This window comes from Cydia amplana, chromosome 11 (assembly GCF_948474715.1).
Source record: "Cydia amplana chromosome 11, ilCydAmpl1.1, whole genome shotgun sequence".
NCBI lineage: Eukaryota > Metazoa > Arthropoda > Insecta > Lepidoptera > Tortricidae > Cydia > Cydia amplana.
In genome coordinates, this window is record NC_086079.1 from 15,944,354 (window position 1) to 15,968,723 (window position 24,370).

At 37.6% G+C, this 24,370-nt stretch overlaps 1 protein-coding gene across 5 annotated transcripts in view; it reads right to left on the minus strand.

Moving 5' to 3' along the window:
- The window catches only part of LOC134652059 (tyrosine-protein phosphatase Lar), a 633,608-nt gene that overhangs the window by 143,369 nt on the left and 465,869 nt on the right, over positions 1 to 24,370 (minus strand). For 4 of the 5 annotated variants that reach the window (XM_063507209.1, XM_063507205.1, XM_063507208.1 and 1 more), the window contains exon 6: positions 7,787 to 7,981. The exons of the other annotated variant lie outside the window; for it this stretch is intronic. In XM_063507209.1, coding sequence (XP_063363279.1) covers positions 7,787 to 7,981 — 195 coding nt within the window. The remainder of the gene's footprint in view (positions 1 to 7,786; positions 7,982 to 24,370) is intronic. 5 annotated transcript variants of the gene reach the window in all.

The window sequence follows — 24,370 nt, forward strand, 5'->3', positions numbered from 1 at the left end:
CTAACAAATAGTACTGTTGCTTTATTACCTACACAGAAAATTCAAAATTCATAATTATGATATGGTAATAACAGTTTGATAACAGTTTTATCTCTATAGATCATAGTGGGAAATCTAATAAAAACTAATCTATGCCGGCCATATGTATGTTAATATGCGGGACCCTCAATTTAAGGGACTATAACTCTTGTGGAACTAATTCAGATACACAGAGTAAAATAAATTTGTCACTTGAGAAATTAAACGCTCAGTTTTTTTTTATAAGACCCACCAAAGAATCTACAAAGAATTTTATTTTGAAGCTTAAAATCGAATACAAGAAATTCTATTCGAGGTTTATATCGCGCTGTAAGTATCGCTACATCACTTTTGTTCGCCTTAAAGAATAACACTGATGTGTGTTGTTGCCTACGTTATCATATATTAGGTATGTAAGTCTATTATTGTATAGTTCTATAGTGACAGTGACTCTTGCATGTATGCTCGGAAACAACTATTAGTGAAATGGAATTGCTTATGAAGACCATACAATTACATGATTTTAAACTGTTTTGTGAAGTCACTTATTTTTTAGTTACATTTTATGTTTCTTGTGCTCTTTCTGTCCATCTCTTATCTGTTACCGTAGCGGCGCGGCGGGCCAAGTCATAGATGAATTATGTATAAGACCACAAGGGTCCTCTTTTACGAGCTATGGACTACTAGTTACTGTTTTGGACCATTCGGACCCTATTTTCGACGATGAATAAATTAAGGGCTCGAGCTAGAAGCCGCTTGAAATAAATATTCAAGGATTTGCTAGTTTATGTTGCTTTGGTGACATGTTGAATTATTTTTAATGTTATTTTCATAATTGTGAACCTAACAAGATATGGTGCCTGTGTGCGTAGCGACCCTAAAAACCAGCACCATGACTTGCCGTAGCATTATCCCGAGTAGGTACGAACAGCAACACTCTTTTAACTGTGCAAAAGTGGACCTTATGCCTTTAGTAATAAGGTTTACGAACTGTCAGTTAACAGTGTGGGCGATGGTAGTTATTAGCACCCGTATGTTTAATTTCAATGCGTTTGTAAAAATATAGTTAATATCTCCTTCTTCTTTCTTTAGACTCTTTATAGCGTTAAGGCTTGTATCTTCCAAACTTCAATTTCAATTTCAGTTTAAATGATAAAATACTTTTTTTGTCAGAAATCGAAAAAAAAATATTTAATTCTGACTTATAGAAATTAATTGAAGCCCCGCTCCATTGCGATGCAGCAAATCACGCTCGGAGGACTCCCGCTAACCGTTTTACTGTGTGAAGCCAGTGAAACCGCGGTAATTGGTCCATTTTTGAGTCCCACTAGCGAATGTGACGGCATCCGGGAAAATTGCTCCCTAATGCATTGCTTGGACGCAGGGCTGGCGCTTTTGAAACTTTATTACGAACACGGCAAGAGTTGTATCGTTCTCGAGAACATTCTCCGTTTACTATGGGAAATGATTTCGAGCATGAACCTTATACATACTAAATGGAAAACGTTTTCGAGAACGGCACAACTCTAAACACGGTTAACATTATTACACTAAGGTTACCATTATTATACACGGTTAAAATTATTATACTAAGGGAAGATTGCAGAGGAAACCTATCTAATTACATGCGACAATTCTTTGAATTAAGTTGCCAAAGCAGACCACGGGCTCCTTAAGAATACAACCGAGATTTCCTGTAAAATATTTGTATTATCTTTAAACTTTCAAATACATTTAAACTAAAGCAGACAGACAGATACGATATAAAAGGGATCAAGGGCTCCAGTGCCCAGGGTTGGAATCGAACTAATCCTTTGCATTCGCAACAGATGCCTAGGACCACATGTACAACATACCTACATGTTGTTTCATGTTCTTATGTTAGTATTTTTTTATCAAACAGCGGAAGTAGCAACCCTAGCTCGCCGTCGACGCCAACACGGTACATTTTCATTACGACGAGATTAATAGCATTATCTCACGGAAAAATGCGCGCCCCGCGAAACAATTATGTGAGCCAGGATTCACGGACCCGACTATAGCAGTTGGTGAGTATATTCTACTAGGTACCTACCTACTATTTAACTAGAAATACCTGAATAATGCATTGGGGTAACTTCGAAAGCGGGATAATGTAGAAAATAGCGAATATAATATATACAATCAAGTAGCAGTTCATACTTTGTAAAACACTTACGCTCCTGCAGCGCTTACCAAAGCAGCTTGCTTACTGTTGCTAGGATAGAAAGTCTAGTTTAGTAGATATTTGCTATTATCAAAATTACCCGCATCCAAAGTTATAATTATTTTGCTTGCCGGACAATTTCCCATCAATTGCTGATACCACAACTAGTCCAGAGTTAAACTGCGAAGAAAAAAGCAATAGTCCTCATATAAGCGCAATGTGGATTGGGACCTTTACATATAGGTACCTTTATATTTTCTTACTGAGGGTATACCGTAAAACTATAGAGTCCAGTACTACTCCCGCTAAAATATTGCCAGAAAATATCGCCTTTAATAATTCATATTACCTTTTATGACAGGGTGTTTTACTAGTCAATGGCCTTTTACTTAATTTGTAATTATCTTAAGAAAAAAATACGAAACCCGCTGCTTCTACCCTTATATTTTCATGCAAATCCAAACCTCTATGAAACTTACAGGGTGGAAAAAAACCCATCATGCATCACCATCCGCGCCTACTGAAACGCCTAAACGAACCGAAACGAATAGCGGAGGGACTCGGACACTCGCACTAGAATCGTTTGATTTTTGAACTAGAAAATGAAATCCCATTTAGTTCGTAGAGGTCACTCCCTTGGGGCCGATGTGACATTAATAAACGAAAGAGTGGCGTATTTTCGGCGGTCCAGTTAAAATATTCATGGAACGGACACCGCGGCGGGCTCAGATTAGAGATATGTGAAAAAAGGTGGGTTCGCTTTGAGCGTAGTGGGGAGTCAAACAATTCATATCGGCTCCGTCCCCTGACGCCCCGCTATTCTGTTTTTCCATCACATAGGCCTTACTCTTTGGGTTATGCCCTGCTCGCAGCATTACCAAGGCCTGCCTCAATGCTCTTAACAATGCATCACGCCGCCCTCATCAAATTACATGAGATTTTGCTTTTTTGAAAAATAAACACTCAAAAACTTGTCTACCCCTGGCAGCCATCTATTCTACAAGTAATAGTACACCTTAAGCTCGGCAACTCTTGAGCTATATCAACACGCTTAGTTCTCTTGAAGATCACCTGATCACCTCACGAAAACTCCCGAACACGAGACTCATTATGGGTGGCAACATTACTGTACAATATTGTGATTACTGTCAATACAAACTGCTTAAAGACTTAAGACAATACGGTGTTTTGGACGAAAAGTATAATTACGCAGGATATACATGTACATTTTATAGTGAGTTATAAATAACTGTCTTTTAATGAGCTGTAAGTATGCTTAGGAAGCATGCGGCCATTATCTCAACTTCTTGTTGAACGTTTATATTTAGTGCAACTAAGACGGATATTCAACCGAGATGACAAACAAACTGCATCCTCCTCGAGAGCTGAAAGGACTCGTGATGGATTGCTTTGATGCGTTTTTACGTTAATAATGTAACAAATTAATATTGTCTTCGGTTATCACGATAGTAAATCGTAAAATAAAACTATGTAAACGGATTATATTGCGTATAATGAATGGCTTTTCTCTATCACCAGCTTTAGGATACAGTACAGTCCATCTAATAAAGGAACAAGCAAGACATATAAGACTATGAGACTTCTTGAATCTTGGATCCAGTTTTAAGAAATTACAAGCCAGTTCTAATAAATAAAAGAAGACCGTTGTCTTACCGTTTTCTCGGTTGGTATCCTAAAAGGACCTGGAGTTTGCTTTCGTAAGTTATCCAAAGAATTGGCGCATGCACTAATGATTACGAAATCGACTGCCAACTCACCTTCCAACCCAGAGGGGAAATTAGGCCGTTATTAGGATTAGCTCGGTTCCTTCACTCTGTTGTGCTTACCCAAAAACCGATTGATACTCGTATACGTCGACGTACATGACCCTATCTTTGTCCCATTGTTACAATATGTTCATAAGTACATATTATGATTTCATTACCTTTTAGATATTAATTAAGCTCTTGTCTCTTGTCTATTAATATGTCCAGTAATATGTAATAACGGAACACTATCGAGTAAAGGTCAGGCTTCCTTAATATTAACGGTCTCTTGGATTCGTTATTAAACATTACTCTATATTACCAGCCAAGAATGTATCACCTTTATGATTGAAAAAATCAGATATCTCTAAGTTTAGCAGTACCAGTGACAAAATTTTGCCATTACGACGTATTTTCTTGGGTCACAGTATGTTACCAACCACTATCAAAAAAGTTCAACACAATAATTTCACAAACGGATTTTATACGGATTTTACGAAAGAAGTTATTTTCATGTGTTCTCACATGTTTTTTAATCGCAATCGAGTATTTGTCGATAAACTGCACTCAAAACTAAGTAAACATGATTCCTGGAACACCAATAATCCAGGAATTAATTATTATAGGGATGAATCCTATATCGATTCTACTTGACATATTATCCGGGCAACTATTCGGAAACCTGATTAGCATTAGTATGGTTTCCTCGAATTCATAACTCAGGGCTACAAATCTCAATATTGTGTTACAATGTTACCGGATACATAATCGAGGATCGTAACGACGAACATTTATCAGTATAAATTAAATTACATTGAGAAAATATTTTTTTTTCTTAATACTAGCGATGTCGAGTGTCAAAACTCTCAATCATTTGTTTACCCCAAAGCAGTTAACAGAAAGCGGAATAATCCTGAAAATAGCGAATATCTACTAAATTAGAATCACTTTCTACTGGCAATAGGAAGCCTTGGTAATGTTGCCAATGGTCTCAAAAATACCCCGTTTCCTAAACTGACCACTGCGAATGGTTACATCTCAGTGCGAAATGACAAATAATTGTGTTTGTTTGTATGGTGGGGTGGTTTAGAGGCGGTAACTACAAATTTTCCAGCCTAGTTTTTCTGAAAGAATGTCTCGCCAGTATCTAACTTCGGACCAAAGGGTAATCAAAACATGGGTTCAAAAATCCCCCAAAGGTTGACGGATGTGTTTATTCCTCAACGGACCAGCGTGAATGGTCACGTCCTGGTGTGGAATTGAAACGCGGCACGTGCCCCACGCCTCGATAAAAAAGAGTTTTAGCCTGACGGATTAAATCAAACCGCTAGATGAAAATAGGATTTGCGGGAAAGTTCTTTATTCTAGGTAATATATTGGCTGGGTTTGATGGAAGCCCGACTATTGGCGTATTAGCTTTAACAGTTAAAGGATACGGCAGCGCTTTCCTTCAAATAAATCATCCTTTACACTTCACGTATTTGTTTTAGGTATATCTGAGTGTCTAAAAGGTACATAAAATCGATTTTCGATTGATAAAAACAATTTTTAATATGCGCTTAATCGCAAAAACTGTCATTTTAACATTAGAACGAACACAACGAACGAGCGAAATGAAGTGAGGAGCACGCAAATATTAGAAACAAAAAAATCCAACTTTTTTAACAGAAGCGCCTACACTCAAAATCATCATAACAAAATTTTACAAACCCTTCAAGCCAAGCCGCGGTTCAAAAAATCCGTACAGCGCTCAACAAAGGGATATATTGGTATCGTTTATTGTTGAGTATCCATTATTCAGCGAAGCAAAATCGCTGTGATACGAACTACCCGGCCTCAGTAGCTATTGGTCGGAAGTTGTACAGATTTAAACAATCGGGCCGACCATTGAGCCCTGGGGTACACCATTGTAAAACCAACGCTGAGTCCGCCGTCCGCTGTTTAAATTTAAAAATGGCCACGTATTAAAACGAACGTAATTGATTGGAATGGAAACTACGGATTGCGTTGAAGATCGTGTCGTTACATCATATTTTAACGTTCATCCGCTGCGGTGGCAGATCGTTTAAAGTTAAGCGTTGGGTATTTTAATCAATTTATTATGATTTTATATGGAATAAAGTGAGCCTATCAAACACTGATATTGATGCCATTAAAGCATCATACAGGATCTATGTAGGAACAGCATATTTTCTTTGAATTATAATCAAGTCTAGGTACAAATTTTAACTTCTTAGTGTAATGCGTAGTTAGTATTTTCTAGTGGAGGGTTGTTTTACAAAAAGATAATGTCATGTATTTACCTAACTAGATTGACTAACTAACTAATTCCTTCAATTGCATTTAAAAGAAGCTTGGCATTCATATTTTCTTTGTTTCCGTTTGTGTCTTATACTTTATCATTTAGTTTAGTTATCATCGCGACTGCATTTCAGAACGTTACCGCAACATTGCTCACATTGTCGCATAATGAATACGAATCAATAACGGACTGATTACTGCATCCTTTGGTAATTATATCAGAATGGTTATTGGGGTAAATCGCATTCAATTGAAGGGTGTCATTAAAATCGCTTGAATCACGAGCGAAATCTCTAAAACCACTATAAAAGAGAGCTCGCATTATCCATATTTATTAAAGTTCTCAAGGTCACGGTATGCTGGTTATGCTTGAATTCTATCAACTGACGCAACCAATGCAGAAGCAAGCCTACTTTAGTATGGCAGCATTTCATTAAGGCCCCACTTTACAGCGATCGCGCAAAACAGGCATTGTTGCACTATCTAGGGCTGGGCCGAAACCTGATTATTTCTGCGATATCACATTTGTAGATAAATTGTGAACGCAAAGCTGGTCCCCCAAATCTTAATGGTTTACATTTCTTTTAACAAGAACACACCTTTACGGCTCTTTATTGTCATTTAATTTTTAGAAAAGTGGTCGTGGGGATCATTTAACAAGTTCACAACTAGTCGTATGTTTTCTCTAATGGCTGCCTTCCTTATACATCAAGACTTCTTCCTAAAATTTTTAGGAAATGACCATGCAGTTTTTAAATAAAACATGGCTAATAATTCCATAAAATAAGTAACAATAATAGCTCAATACCTAGAGAGACCTTTAGAGTAGTTACGTGTAGTATATATTTCTGTTATACATGTCTTAGTGAGAGCTGTTAAGGAAATAAGTGAATGTCCTTAGTGTGTCCTTGTAAACTCACTTATCTCCTGCTCACTTATTTCTGTTTGCTTTCCAAATAAATAAAATAAAATAAAATAACAGCCCTAGCGAAGCCGATTTATGACAATAATCTGGACGTGTCCGCCCAAAATCGGTTTTACATCGCATATAAGTGAAAATTTATATTCGGAGGTATTTAAACGCTCATTTAATCGTTACGGACGCGACCAGTTGGTATTAACACATTAGCATATTCGAATATGGCATTCGATTTACTGGACTTATGAATTTAATCGACTTTTACTGCTTTAGATTTGAATATGACTTTTAAACGATTTATATAATTATAGCTGAGCCTGAGCTGAACCCGAGCTGAGAGGTATTAACCAATGTTAAAATCTATATGGGTCCTTTAATGTGTGTAAAGGCGTAAAATGGCGTAATGTTCAATAGTTTACATCCCGTCCGTAATAAATACATCCCGTCTATCCGTTAACAGTAGACGGAAACTAGAGAAAATATCATGATAAACCTTCAAATAACAGTTGTGTTCAGAATATTGGGTTACAGAAAATCACAAATCACCATTTGCAGGCCAGCTTCTGAAACAGACCAAAATCTTGTTAGTAAACTTACGGGTCAAATATCGGATATAAATGTTTCCAGAATCGTTGACGGGCGGCAGAGGGGGTATTATTATAGGCCTCTCTTCTGTAGGTAGCTGGGTCGGCAGGCTCGGTAGATTCGGTAGATTCGGTAGATTCGGTAGATTTGGTAGATTCTGTAGGTACACTTCCGGAGGTTCGGTTTCTTCGAGTTCTTCTGTTTCGTCTGTTTGGAAATAGTTATCGTTTGAACGCGAGCGGTCGTCGTATTTTTGTTTAGGTTTAATTTTTGGCCGTGATTTGATTTTTGACTTATATTTAACTTACACTACTTTATATCCTAACGGCGTTATTCATAAACGTCTGCTAAGTTAATCAGCTGATGATCGTCGTTTGTCCCTCTCTATGGCATAACGACAGATAGGGACAAACGACGATCATCAACTGATTAAGTTAGCAGCCGTTTATGAATAACGCCATAATTCTATATCTATCCAAAGTCAATTATAAAAATCTTGGTATACATTGCCTTTGGATTTACAATAAAAACTTAATTTACTAAAAGTATTTTGCTCTCATTCCACATCATTAAGTATTCATGGAAGATTATTTTTGAACAAACTATTATAGTCTCTTAATTTTCAATCAGTAAAGTTAGCGGCTCTATGGTAATAGTTTAATATGAGGCCCGGGTATAGCACAGTAAACAGGTTACAATCAGTAACAAACTCTATAAAAGGTTATTAAGTTATATAATTATTCAAGCTGATGCATGACCATAGTAATTCGGATTCATGCTAAAATGAACATAAAAATTAAGAAAGCTTTCTGTGAGCTTGCTAGTCTTAAAGATGTAAATCTGTGGCTAGTTTTTAATACAACTTTACTAAGAAATTTCCTTTACTTGGGCCATTTTATTTCAAGTTGTACACTATACTTTTCAAATTTGAAATTGTTTGTTATTTCTACTCAGAAACACGAGCTCTTTCGATCCTAATAGAAGAAAACAATGTATTTTTTGTTTATTCGCATTCCGTTACAATGTTTTATAGACCTCGTAATAGAATAGAAGGAGCGAAAAACGTATGGAAATTTTGAGACATTTTTTCTCCTATAAGGATTGAAAGAGCTCTTGAGTCTGAGTAGAAACCACATAAATATACCCAATTTAGAAAAAAAAAAGTGTAGTGTGATTTAAATATCCCATCCCCACATCCATCTACTGCACATAGCTGTTACACTGTGTCCCCGTTCATTTATTAAAAGGGTTAGGCAACAAAACTCCCGTATGCAACAATTAGTCAGGCACTATAGCTTTCAACTTTTCGCTCGGCCCGGCTAAATCGTTACAAAAGCTGCGAAAGTCGCTACATCGAAACCGGTGCGCTTGTTTACACAGAGTGGGCCCGAATAATCGGACAGACTTTTAACTGGAAATTCCGATTATTAATTGTTTTAAAAAAATATTTGTCATATTAAGTGTAACAACAAAGGTCACTCACGTATTTTAAGTCAAAGATTCAACGTGAGCATGCAGCTCCTTAGAGCCACACATGTCGAACAATTTTCTAATATACATATAAGTTCTTTCGCTGTTTTAGAACTTGAATGACATTAAATTATTATGTCAACAAATGCTTAGCTAATCGAATTATATTAACAAAGCAAAATGGGACCAAGGCTGATGTGTCATGATTAACAATTAATACTGTATCATATAAATCTGCCAGGTTATCGGCAAAAAAAAAATTTAGCCGAAGTCATTGAGTAGCGCAAAAAATACCTGAGCTGAAGTAATAAAGAAATAAGTTTCGATCAATATTCTGAAACCGGCCTTTTGGTTGGTGTAACACACAGTTCGCAAGTCCCAATTTTTGTGTAAGTAGTAACAAAAATATTTTGATAACTGTTATAATGGGAGAGTGAAGTAGAAAAAAACATTTTTGCATACAATGTGATCACCCTACTCAATGTGACGTCTTGTCGCTTTCCATACATCGTATGTCAAAAGTCATAGGGTAACCATGATTAGTTAGTATTACATTAATTTTACTTGAAAAATAAGAAAAAATAACTAATTATCTTTTGATCAAATATTACCATATGATAATGTGGATTAGGTACAGAGTCAGAAAATATGGTTCTGGGTCATGCCCCAGAAATCATCCTGTATAACCGCTTCTTTCAGTGCAGGGTGTATACAAAACTCGTGGCTGTCACTTCGTTCTACAAGAACCATAAATCACCTATTGTTATTGAGAAAAAAAAACTCGATATCTGGTGGAGTGTCTATGCAATAAATAAACATCGGGCATATCGATTATAGAAAGATTTATATCTACTTCTTTGACGTGCGTACTATCATCACTCATATATTCTATTGTGATTCGCGTGTATATAGTTTCGTGAAAGAATATCGTATCCGAATGTAAATTACATATAAGCTATTTTGATTGGTTGTGAATTGATAACAAAAGCATAAAATAATGGAAGATTGTGTTTTGTACCGTCGCCAATAGACATATCGGAGCGGCCATGGTGTTGAAAAATATATGAGCATGCATTTTAGCGTCTTGATAGTAGAGGCTTTTGTTCAGATATTTATCCTAACCTAGGCCTAGAATAAACTATACTTACGTGAGTAAGTAGCAGACATAGGTATTAGATTTATGTGAAGTCTTATTTTAAGGTGGCATTTTCCTACAAAATAGGGTCCCTAATAAAAATTATAGGTATATTTCGTAATAAATATTAATCTTTAATTTTTAAAATGTTGTAGTTTGTAGATATCTCAACGCTACATTTAATATTTGCGTGTTTAAAAATAAGATTTTTCATTCCTATTTGTATTGAAAACTGCCTATTCACGAGACTCATGATCCATATTTATAAAACGTTCCGCGTCGAAAACGTATATTCAATTACCATATTGTAAAGGTTTTTCTTTATAAAATAAACAAATACCCACATATTGGCAAGCAATAATAAAATTACTGGCTCTCGGAAATTCTCATATAAAACGACACCTTTTACGCTTCCCCCTTTTGATAAAAACGTACAGGCGGAATATATTTGAAGCTTATGTCTTTCGATATAAGGAATTTATACTGAAATACCGGTACGATTATGAATACAAGTGTGAGCTCTTCGAATAAGTAGGGTGGGGCTAAAATATTCGCGATTAAAAAGGTCAATTACGAAATCAAAAGTCCGTATGTGTCCGATTGGGATTTGCATAAGGTCATCAAAAAACCGGCCAAGTGCGAGTCGGACTCGCACACGGAGGGTTCCGCACCATCAACAAAAAATAGACCAAAACAAGCAAAAAAAAAAACAAGCAAAAAAACGGTCACCCATCCAAGTACTGACCCCGCCCGACGTTGCTTAACTTCGGTCAAAAATCACGTTTGTTGTATGGGAGCCCCACTTAAATCTTTATTTTATTCTGTTTTTAGTATTTGTTGTTATAGCGGCAACAGAAATACATCATCTGTGAAAATTTCAACTGTCTAGCTATCATGGTTCGTGAGATACAGCCTGGTGACAGACGGACGGACGGACGGACGGACAGCGGAGTCTTAGTAATAGGGTCCCGTTTTTACCCTTTGGGTACGGAACCCTAATAAACGAAATATCGTGACAATGTCCGGATATTACCCAAAATCCTGACTTTTCCTGGACGGTCATTTCATATTATATCTAAATTATAATCTCTGGAAATTTTACGTTTCACAACAACAATCTATAATTATTTCACACAAAGCATTAAATCTAATTTAACTATACAATTAAAATCAATTAAAATGGGTTTAATAAAACTACGGAAGGCAGGAAAAAGGGAAAACGTTTTAAAACTGTAAACGAATGGTATTTTATTCCAATAGACAACATTAATAATACGAACTGACACGTTAAAATTCAGCGTCGAATTATGAAGACCATAAGCACCTTACATTCTATTAAGCGCCAGGCATAAGCGCATTAAAGGGTTTCCAAAACAAATTAAACCAAAATCAATCTTAACCACTTCACATAAGAGCGATAAAGATCATAACATGCCACCGTCTACTAACACTAAATGAATGGCATTCGAGACTAGACAAAAAGGTTAAAAATAAAGAAAGCAGTGTTACCAATTTCAAGTTGCGGTCGGAACTTACAACCGCGAACTACTTCCGTCTCTAATCCCATGACTTTTGAGACGCTTCTTAATTTCGCGGACGGCAGCAGTTAACTTGGCGGCATTATAACAATGGCCGCTAAACAAAGCGGATTTCCCTCAAAGGAGCTTTGGTGTGAAAAAAAAAAGAAGAGCGGGAAATCGAAAAGCAACAAACGTACATTTTTCTGTAATGCCCGGACCCGGACCCACTTCGTTCACGGAAAATATAACGTTTTTAATTGGGTAGCTTCGTTTATGAAAGATATTAGAACGACAATCATTGGCGGTTGTTAATTTATAATCAGATTATCACATAAGCGAAAGACGTCTGATAGGCAAAGACTCCACAACGTAGGCTGTCTTCATCCAATGGATACCAGAGAAATTGACCATAATGATACCTAGTCTTGGTATAAGATAAGCATAGCATAGCATAGATACTCATGATAATAACATCTAAAATAACGAACCCGTTCAGTCAGTCAGTATCTCTCTCAGTCTCCCGTTGAACACGAACGTATAACGTAGGTTCAAAACGTTGGGACGTATTTTAAATTCATTATACGCGATTATAATCCGTTTAAATAATTTTAGTTCATGAGTAACTATCGTGGTAACTTTAAGTTAACTTGGGAAATATTGGGACATTTTTTTCCTCTATTAGTAGTAAATAAAATAACATTCCCCAAGTATAAAAGGTTGGTACGAGCACAGAATAAATAATAGTACTATACAGAAAGACTCACTCTCTAACAATACGCGTCTGTTACGATCAGCAATGGCCGCTAGGTGGCGACAGCACCACGCGCGGTTTATGGCTTTCCCCAAAATTGGGGCGGAACGGATGTAGGTACTTTTAGCTACCTGTAGCAAAGCGACGAAATCGCGGAGTGAGCCACGCCTGGTAAGAGTACGAGTACTTATACAATGTTTAAGTGCTTTAAAAAAAATGTCCGTCAATGACGAGAAAAATGTTTCATGGTAATACGGAGATTTGTAAACAATATCGCACGCGTTTCATATTAATGTCTACTATTAACCCGGAGCGGGCGATAACTCCCGGAAGAGCGATAGAAAAGCGATTTGTTTACGTGTGTCGGGTGTGCCGTGAAATATCGCGGAGGTGTGCGCGCGCGTTTATGGCACGACGATCTGCGTTGATAGGTTGATAGGCATGTGATGGTGTCTCTCACTGGCTGTTATACAACGTATAGAATATCGTGTGACTGGGACAATATGATAGAATTGATAGTGTTCCATTATTTTATATCCTTAACCTGTAACCTTACCATTGGAATCACGAGATCTTTTGAAACTAAGAAAAAGTGTCCCAAGTTTTCCACCTAGTTATAAATAATTTAAGTATTTTAATAAGACTGTGAATAAATAGAAATGCGCATTTTAATGCCATCATTTAAAAAGACGCGGCAGAGCTATCCTGTAAAGCAAGTAAACGTTAGTATCATGATGCGCTATGCATTTCTAAAAAAAAAGGTACCAGGATGGTAAAAAAGCATCGCAAAAAAAAAAACACATTACCATGCTTACATCAAACTGCACACAGATTTTACAAACAGCTTTTTTATGAGCGCATTTTTACACCCCACCTCACTTCCTCATAAACCATCACGTGACTGCTCCTATAAGTTCTACTTCCCCTAAATAGGTCGACAGCATAAAAAATATTTCATACATGAGGGATTGCCTTATAAATCAACGTATAAGTAACTATTCTTCAAGGCCATTAAGCAGAAACGATGCGCTTATTCTACTCAATTTCCTGAGACGATCGGCAGCCGCTTTTTTAGGAATCAGATATTCGGATCATGGACTGACTTCAATAGACTGCGCATTATGGAGGGAGGCCCAAATTAATTTTTGACTCTTTTGTCAATTTGACAGATTTAGAATGATGCTGGAAGTTTTTTGAAATAGTCAGAAGCTGAAAGGAAACTTACAGACAGGCGCTCTTTTACTTGTATAATTCGTTTACCCTTATAACATTCAATTTGTTCCTCAAAAAACTTATTTAACCTTTCCTGCGATCTAATTTGAACATTTCATGAACCAAATAAAGTAGCATTTCTTTTGTTTCATTGCTTCTTAAAACAAACGACATTAGTTCTAATTTACTTGTAGAATAAGGTTCAAATAAAAAAAATTGAAAATGTATGGTGGGTCTTATGAGGTTAACCCAGTATGATCAAGACCAATAAATCATTCATCCTTTAATAGTACCTAAATGACATCGTTATTGTTAATTTTAACGGAAGTTTTAATTACATAGTTCGCAGATACTACAAGCTTCTTAATTGCATTCTTCAATATTTTACATTACAGTAACCCGTTATAGCCCTTAACTTTGGGTTTAACCTATAATCCGATTGCGCTCTCATACAAACATTAACATAGGGTGATGTGATAGCAAGTAATCTTACATGCTCCATCTAATAGCGAAGCGATCTGTGTATATATTAGAATTCGCGGGGGCGTCTTGTTTGCACGGGGCGGAGAGGGAAGCCTAATATTACAGGCGAATGTTCCGCCTTTGTTTTATTAACGGAAAAATCTTCAATATTAGCTAAGGCATTTTAAGGTAGCTGAGAGAGTTCCTAAGTGGCTGCTTTGCTTATAAACATACCCCGGGGTTTTGGGTGCGGAAATAATGTCGCGTATGTACTTATAACTTTGTTTATTATAAAATAGATAGATAGAATGCTCTTTGTTGGCACACCTACGTAAAAGATACAGATCAAAGAAAACCAATTGATTAAAGATAGAGGCAGACAACAGGAGGAAATAGTTACCGATCCATGAATTAAGAATAAGCTACAAATGTGCTTAGAAATGTTAAAATAGTTTCTGTGGGGATGCGGAAAAACTTACATGCACTGGTTCTGCGTTTTCCTCCTTATAGAGTCTCCAGTCTCCACTGATTCGGCGGCACTTTATTTTGTTGTATGTATACTTAATTATAGGGATCCCTTTGGTTTCATTTTCTTCAACACACAATATATCGAATCGAGTTTTATTTTACATGTATTGATGTGACATGACATTTTTTTCTCTTTTTATTATCGCCTTGCCGTCTATATTGAAAACCCGACAAGGAGGTCAGAATTCATAGGTTAAGTATTTAATACGTGGCGCAAACATTCCCCCGGCCTTGAAAGGAATAGCTTTCAAAAAGTTATTTAAAATAAATCATTTACTACATAATAGCATCCTTATTGCTCAGAGAAAACTAAATTGACATAAACATATGAAGCCTCCATAACTTGAGAGAGATAACTAAATACTAATAGAAATATGAAATTATATTATTGAGAAGGCAAAGGACATAATTTGACCAAAGGTCTTTTAAGTGTGCCTGATTTTGTTTTAACCAAAGCAACTCTGGCAATACCGTCCTTGCCTGGAAAGAGTTGAGTTATAAGACCTAACGGCCAATGTAGAGGCATAACATTATCTTGAAGGATGACTACAACAGTTCCTTCCTTAATAGGCTGAGAAGGAGTATTCCATTTTTGTCTGGTTTGCAACGTGTGCAAATACTCATCGCGCCACCTCTTCCAAAATGATTGCGTTAAGCGATCTAATAATTGATATCTTTGCAAAAGATGATCAGATGTTACCTCCGCAACAGACGTAGCTGGAAGATATTTCAATGGAGTAACATTAAGAAAATGAGCTGGCGTCAATGCGGAAGGTTCAGCTGGATCAGAGCTTAACACGGATAGCGGTCTAGAATTTAATAAAGCCTCAATTTCACATAGAACTGTCATTAATTCCTGAAATGACAAGATTTGTTTACCTATCGTACGAAACAAATGTGATTTGACGCATTTAACGTTACTTTCCCAACATCCTCCAAAATGTGGAGCACTGGGGGGAATAAATCGCCAAATTATTTTATTGGCTGATAGTTCAGTTTCCCAAGCGTCTCGATACTCATTCGCAAGGAAATTATGAAGTTCTTGCAAATATGTATTGGCTCCCTGGAAGTTGGTTCCGTTATCGCTGTACATATATTTTACAGGACCACGTCTGGATAAAAACCGCTTAAATGCTGACATAAAGCTTGCTGTACTTAAGTCAGTTGCAAGTTCTAAATGAATTGCTCGCGTTGTGAGACATGTGAATAAGCACAAATAAACCTTTTGACTCTTCACGCCTCTTCGTCGAACAGGTGTACAATACAACGGACCAGCGTAATCACAGCCAGTATGTATAAAGGCTTTCTCAACTTGATTTACCCTGCATGCTGGTAAATCTGCCATCATTGGGGAGTTAGCCTTTGGCTTGGTCCGGAAGCAGTAATTGCATAAATGAATGCGATGACGAATAATACATCGAGCTGCTATGATCCAGAATCGATGTCGCATAATAGATATAAGAGTTTCAGGTCCTGCATGTAAATGGTGTCGATGATAATAATCGACCAGTAGGTTAATGATGTGATCACGACGTGGCAATAACAAAGGATGTTTATAATCGTAATCTTCATCAGAATTACTGAGACGTCCTCCGACGCGAAGGATTCCATCTTGAATAAATGGCTTCAGGCTTGCTAAAGCCTTTGTAAACCCTTTTTTCAGGGTCATATCTAAAATATGTTGACTGAAATAAACTCTTTGTAGAGCTCGTACGATTTCTAATTCGGCTGCTGTTAAGTCATCAGCACTAATAGGGCCTTTAGGTAATCGTTTTATAAATTTTAAGATATAGGCAACTGTGCGTACATATTTAACCCATGACGAGAACCGTTTAGACAAATCATAAATTAAGTTGTCGTTCGAATTGTCACAAGTCACTAAAGAAACCGTTTTTTCTTCAGGAACGTTGACTTCGTCTGGTATAAACGCCTGAATCGGCCATTCGTTTTTCGGGAGTTTCATCCATGGAGGGCCTGATAGCCATAGAGGATGGATCACCAGTTGAGCTGGAGTTAAGCCTCTAGACAGGCAGTCGCTTGGATTTTCTGTTCCCTTAATATGATAAAAATGATCGCTTGATAAGTTATCTTGGATCTTGGTAATTCGATTGGCCACAAAAGTTTGCCATCGATGAGGCGACGAATGAATCCAACAAAGTGTCACTGTTGAATCGGAGAAGGCCAACACAGAGTCGATTGGGTATCTGGTTGAGTAGGTATCAACCACCCTTTTTATAAGTTGTGACAATAGCAATGCTGCGCATAATTCCAGTCTTGCTAGGCTGACAACCTTCACGGGCGCTATCTTAGATTTAGCGCAAATTAAATTAATGACACCTCGGTCATCATTAGGAAAAGTGACGTAGGCATAAACCACTCCACCATAAGCTCTTTCACTAGCATCTGAAAAGCCGACTATAGTTAATGAACAGTTTTCAATGACACCAATATGTCTGGGAATGCTAATGTTAGATAGTAGCGGTAGTTCACCTTGGAACTGTTGCCATTGGCGTACAATATGATCAGGCGGCAATTCGTCCCAATCAATTTTCAAAAGCCATAACTCCTTTATTAGAAGCTTAGCGAACACAATTACAGGGGCAACTAGGCCCAGAACATCGAATAGTCGAGCTACCGATGAAAGAATGTTTCTTTTACTACACGGTCGATCGTCGGGACTAACCTGGAACTTGAATACATCTTCACCAGGATACCAACGCAGACCTAAAATCTTCAACGTTGTATCATCGTCGAAGGTGACACTTTGGGATAAATGTAGTCCTTTCGGTATTTCTTTCAGAACAGCTGCAGAATTTGACGACCACTTTGCCAGTTGGAATCCACCTTTCAAGAACAAATCCAGCAGTTGTTTAGTCGCTTGCACAGCTTGGTCTTCATCAATAACGGAACTGGCTACATCATCCATATAAATATCACGAGATGCAATTTCCTTTGCGAGTGGGTATTTATCACCTTCATCAGCTACTAACTGTTTGACAGTTCGCAGTGCCAGAAAAGGACTGCTACGTAGACCGAAGGCTACCCTATTATACTGAAATACCTTTATAGTTTCATCAGGATTAAACCTATAAAGTATACGCTGATAAGGACGATCCTCCCCCCGTACGTCAATACACAGATACATTTGACGTACATCAGACGTGATAGCAATACCAAACAATCGTAAGTTTAGGAGAATGCAGAACAAGTCAGCTTGAAGACTTGGTCCTGCGTGAAGTATGTCATTTAACGATAAACCGCTTGTGGTCTGTGCACTAGCGTCCAGCACAATTCTAACCTTTGTGGTTATTCTGTCAATTTTGACAATTGCGTGGTGGGGTATGTGATAAGCATCATTTGACTTATCATTTGGAACCTCAGATAAATATTTTTTATCAATATGTTCACGGATAACTTCATCATAAGCTGGTTTTAATTCAGGTTGCTTGACGAATTTTCTTTCAAGCGCTAAAAATCTGCGTTCAGCAGTCTTGTAAGAATCGCCTAAATTGCTTGGGTCCAATTTAAACGGAAGTGCTACTTCATAACGTCCGTCTTCCAAACGATTGATTGTATTCTTGAAAATATCTTCAGCTTTTTTCTCGTCTGGACTATGAATCACTCCTCCATCCAAATCTTCAATTTCCCAGAATTTTTGCATTAAATTTCCGACATCAACCGAAGTAAAATACCCAGCTGCTGAGTAGGAAGCGTTAACTGCGGGAGCATCGCCTAGTATGATGTACCCCAGTGTAGTTTCTAAAGCGTCAGGCAAACCAGACTCGTTTTCAATTTTATCTGACATTAACAATTTGGTGAATAACTTAACACCAAGAAGTACGTCAATTTCACCTGGAATCGCCCAAGAGTCATCTGCTAGATGTAAATTATCAAACAGATCAGTTGCAGATTGATCAATATGACAGGTCGGTAAATCAGGCGTAATCTCATCTAAAACAAGCGCTTCGATAGTATATTGATGTTTAGGATCATATCTTGACCTAAATGTTAAGTTGACATTTCCTCGGATGGGTTGTGTTATCGTTGTTCCACCTAATCCATTTATTGACGTCACTGGGCTGCTGTGTACAGGAAGACCTAAATTCTTGCAGCACTTCAATGTAACGTAATGTTTCTGTGATCCTGGATCCAGCAGACATCTCAAAACCTTGTCCTTGCCGTTACGCCCACTAGCGAGTACCTGAGCAGTGGCGAGAATTTCCGTCAAGGGTGATGTAGTCTGTCCCGATGCCGAATGAGTACATACAGAGGCACCGTTGTCCTTTACGGATGAACTTGTGCTAGCTTCACTATCATCCTTAGATGAAGACTTGGACTCGTTGTTATTCATTGCAGGTTTTGAGTTTTCGAAGTGTAACGTTGTATGATGTTTGCCTTTACATTTACGACAAGTTTTCTTCGAGGAACATTTCGATGCAGTATGATGCGTGTTCAGACAATTAGTGCACGCGTGAGTTTCCTTAACGAAATTAAATTTTTCGTTAGGCGTGAGTTTCATGAAATTATTGCAATTATAAAGTTGCGAGTGATCATTACTCTTGCACATAGCACATGAACTTCCGTTGTCATGCCCTTGCGTGCTAACATACGCTTGGGGCGTGCGAGGGAGGGGAGCTCGCACGCTGCTAGTGTTGGCAGCGGAGCCGCTTTCAGCCTTAGTTGGCGTTCGTTGCGATGTCCGATATAAAATCTTCACTTGTTCCCTAACGAAACAAATGAATTCGTCATATGTAGGCATTGTAGAAGAATTCCGAATAGACATCTCGAAATTCTTTGTGGTATCTGAATCTAATAACTTAAGACCCAGGTGAATGAAAATAAAGTCACTTAAGTTTTCGAGCTTGAGTTGTCTTATTGCTGAAATAGTAGCAGCAAACGAATCAATTATTTTTTCTAAATTAGATGCCGAAGGACCGTTGATGTTGACAGGTTTCATCGAAAACAGCTGGTTTAAATATGACGTAGCTAATGCGCGTTTATCATCATATTTCGCGATCAATGCTTCCCAAACTGTGTTGTAATTTTCTGCGGCAGGTATAACTCCCGCACAGATCGACTTTGCCTTTCCTGTCAAATGACTAAACAAATAATGAACACGCTCAGAATCCGTAAGTTTTTTATTCTCATGTATGACACGCTTAAATGTTTCATAAAAGAATGGGAAGTTTTGAATATCTCCATCGAAAGAAGGAAGTTCAATCCGAGGGATTTTAATGGAGTCGTCCTTACATGAATGGCTCGAATCCCTGGATGTCGAAGGGCTCGGAGCAGGTGCATCAATTTTTGAAATTTGACATTTTATTACGCAGTAGAGATCTTCAAACGCATTCATTGCGTTGTAGTTGACGATGTACTCCGGGTCCAACTCCAAGTTCAGAAGATTGACTTCATCCATCAACTCTATAAATTCTTTTCTCAGTTGATCGACCAATCGAGCTTGCGCGATGAACTGCGAGAAAACCTTCTTGTCACTGCTTAACTTTGGAATCATGTCATAAATATTTTGTAAACGCATGAAACATTGAGCACGTTTTGCTTCCGCGAGCTTAAGTCGCGTTGCCATGGTTACCTAGTTATTACTATGACAGCACGAAAAAATATGAACAATTGTGCTAAGATGCACAAATAATGATAAATTATATTCAACTTGTATAATACCTTAATGCAAGTCGAAGGAAAATGAAGTAAATACGAACGTTCCGCTTGTATAATACCTTAATACAAGTGTAACCTTCGCAATAGGTTAATTACAGTTTATGAAAAACTGAGGCTTTCAGGAATAATTTACCCGTAGCTTTCAGTTTAGTTGAGTGTATTTAGTAACTTAAAATACACTGAAATTATATAACGAAAATGGCATGCAGAAAATGTTCCGTGAAAATTATGTCACAATATGACAGTTATAAAATACGAAATTTATTTGTAACGCATTTATAAGGTAGCGTGATGAATAATCCCACACGCTACGCGTAAATGAAATATTAAATAAAATAACAGACAATAAAAATAAATTAGTTTACTGACCGTACTTTGAAATAGAATTATGACGGGAACATTTTGTTTTTGAAAATTAAGAAACCGAAAGGAAATCCGAAATTATATTTTGTACCTACGCGATTCAGTGAGCAACAAGGTTATTATGTAATATTTTTAAAGGTAAATTTGGAAACCGGTTCAAAGGCCAAAAAATGGGGATGCGGAAAAACTTACATGCACTGGTTCTGCGTTTTCCTCCTTATAGAGTCTCCAGTCTCCACTGATTCGGCGGCACTTTATTTTGTTGTATGTATACTTAATTATAGGGATCCCTTTGGTTTCATTTTCTTCAACACACAATATATCGAATCGAGTTTTATTTTACATGTATTGATGTGACATGACATTTTTTTCTCTTTTTATTATCGCCTTGCCGTCTATATTGAAAACCCGACAAGGAGGTCAGAATTCATAGGTTAAGTATTTAATACGTGGCGCAAACATTCTGTGTTTACAGTTTTTACCCATTTTTTGGCTATTGTAAAACATTCACGCACATAAAATTCCGGGGTGTGCTTATAAAATACGCTAAAGCAGAAAAGGGCATTTTTTGGCATGCTGGTGTCAAGCCAAGCCAAGCTAAACTACAATTTTGCGTTAGCCCCATAGATGGTAGGATTTTAATAGATGTGGTATACGCGTGCATCCGTCCGGGCCAAACATAGGCAATGCGACACTATGATTGGTCGAATTTATTTGTTGCCCACCATAATCCATACTAATTTACGGTGGGGAAAAAAAGTGAGACAAGGACAAACAATAATAGCGCTTTGGCTGCTACTCCTGCTGAACGACTGGTCTGGCCTAGTGGGTAGTGACCCTGCCTGTGAAGCCGCGGTCCTGGGTTCGAATCCCGGGAAGGGCATTTATTTGTGTGATGACACAGATATTTGTTCCTGAGTCTTGGGTGTTTTCTATGTATTTATGTATTTGTATATTACTTATATATATCGTTGTCTAATTACCCACAACACAAGCCTTCTTGAGCTTACTGTGGGACTTAGTCTATCTGTGTAAGAATGTCCTATAATATTTATTTATTTTATTTAAAGAAAGACTATCCCGTTCGGTAATATCCCCCCACCCCTCATGCCTGATATCCAGTTAAAATACTAGATGCATGGTTAGCCCCCTTGTAATTTAATTGATATTTCTTGCCAGACGTTATGAACTTTAAGTTAGATCAACTCATCTTCTGTGGTAGAGATCTCGGAAGCTTTAAGAAGCTTCCAGCACTATAATCGCACCGTCATAATAACTTTGCCATCGACTAACCTTCATAGACTCAGCACCATAAACTTTGTTTATTTTGCGGCCCTGGGTAAACATGTTTTATTCGTATTTACTTTGTAGGCTAAAATGTCGTTAATGCGTTCTCTTAATAAAAATAAAAATTATTACATTAATTAAATTAAAAAAAACGCGCTTCATTAATGAATAAATAAATAATAACAATTATAACAGAAAACTGTGTGTCACCGACATGATTGTTTAGCCTATGTACCTAACTATGGACCTCAGTTGCCTAAAAATAAATTAGATTTGATTTGATTTTGATATATTATCTAAAAATATGGAATTATAGTTTATTGTTTTGCCAGGCGCGGCTCACTCCGTGATTTCGTCGGGTCGCTATAAGTACCTGCAAGTACATGCGGCCCACACCAATTTTTTTGGTGTCTAGACATAGTAGTTACCGCGCACCGATACGGAACGGACGCCTGCTCGCGCTTGCGCCACCTAGTGGTAATATTTGTCGTAATAGGCGCGTTGTGTTAGAGAGTGAATCTTCTGTACTATCATTCATTCTGTGGTTATGCGAAACCGTATTTACTGTACAGTGGTCTATGAAACCTGCACTCTATACTTCCTACAATAAAACCTACATTGTATTACCCACCACCAACGCTCATCATTATCTCATTCGGTTGGCAGGTGCAGCCATAAACCTTTTTAATATTGCTTCTAAGTGCACTTGAGCCATGTGATGTTTTGAGTGCAGCAAATAATGTTTAAGTGTAACGCTAAAGTTTGATGTGTTTGCGGGATATTGAATAAGGCGACAGAAACGATATTCCACTTGTTATAATCAAAGCTAGTGACATCGCATGTGGCATAAACATAACTGTGGGAATAACTATACTATGAATATCTTTCAAAAAACCCAAAGAAGGGCGGTAAAGTTTTTCATACCGAACTTTTTAGCAACGAAAACTGGTACCTGACATATTTATATGTTACGTAAATGTTCATGTCAAGTTTCATGTAATTTAAGAGCCCATCAACGTGCACACTAGCGCCACTGCTAAATAATCGTGATTATTTCAATTTAACGAAAGATATTAAAAAAAAAACCGGCCAAGTGCGAGTCGGACTCGCGCACGGAGGGTTCCGCACCATCAACAAAAAATAGAGCAAAACAAGCAAAAAAACGGTCACCCATCCAAGTACTGACCCCGCCCGACGTTGCTTAACTTCGGTCAAAAATCACGTTTGTTGTATGGGAGCCCCACTTAAATATTTACTTTATTCTGCTTTTAGTATTTGTTGTTATAGCGGCAACAGAAATACATCATCTGTGAAAATTTCAACTGTCTAGCTATCACGGTTCGTGAGATACAGCCTGGTGACAGACGGACGGACGGACGGACGGACAGCGGAGTCTTAGTAATAGGGTCCCGCTTTTACCCTTTGGGTACGGAACCCTAAAAAGGGGGCCGCTACGTACTGTATCTTGTATTAAAGTACCTTTTGAATACATCAAACTAGTTTATATGTTGCTGGATTCGTCAATCTATGCGTCCAAAGTTAAAACGGCCGTTTTTGTTTTGAGTTTATATATTTCGTTAATTTAAATAATCACGATTATTTAGCAGTGGCGCTAGTGTGCACGTTGATGGACTCTTCAGCTTGTCATTTTAAAATGAGAGCGTAACCAGGCCTGGCCGACTCCGCGATTTCGTCGCGTCGCTAAAAGTACCTACAAGTACATGCGGCCCACACCATTTTTGGTGTGTAGCCATAGAAGTTGGCGCGCACCGCTACGGAACGGACGCCTGCTCGCGCTCGCGCCACCTAGCGGTCATATCTGTCGTAATAGACGCGTTTTGTTAGAGAGTGAATATTCTGCACCTAATACTATTATTTATTCTGTGCTTCTACTCGCTCTATTATCTTTGTATAACAATTTTTTGCAACGAAAACTAGTCCCTGGTATCTATGTATATCTATCTAGTATATGCTACGTATATATTCATGCCAAGTTTCATTTAATTTAAGTATGCCGTTTTAAAATGAGAGCATAACTTCGATTGCATGGTAACGGTTTTTGGCGGCGGGTTTATGTGACTCTTGAGTACCCACATTCATACAAAGAGTGCTAAAATCATAATCCCCGTAGTCGAGTAAAAATTACACTCACTTGCTAGATAAAATCCAAATGGAATGTCGCTAGAAAGTAA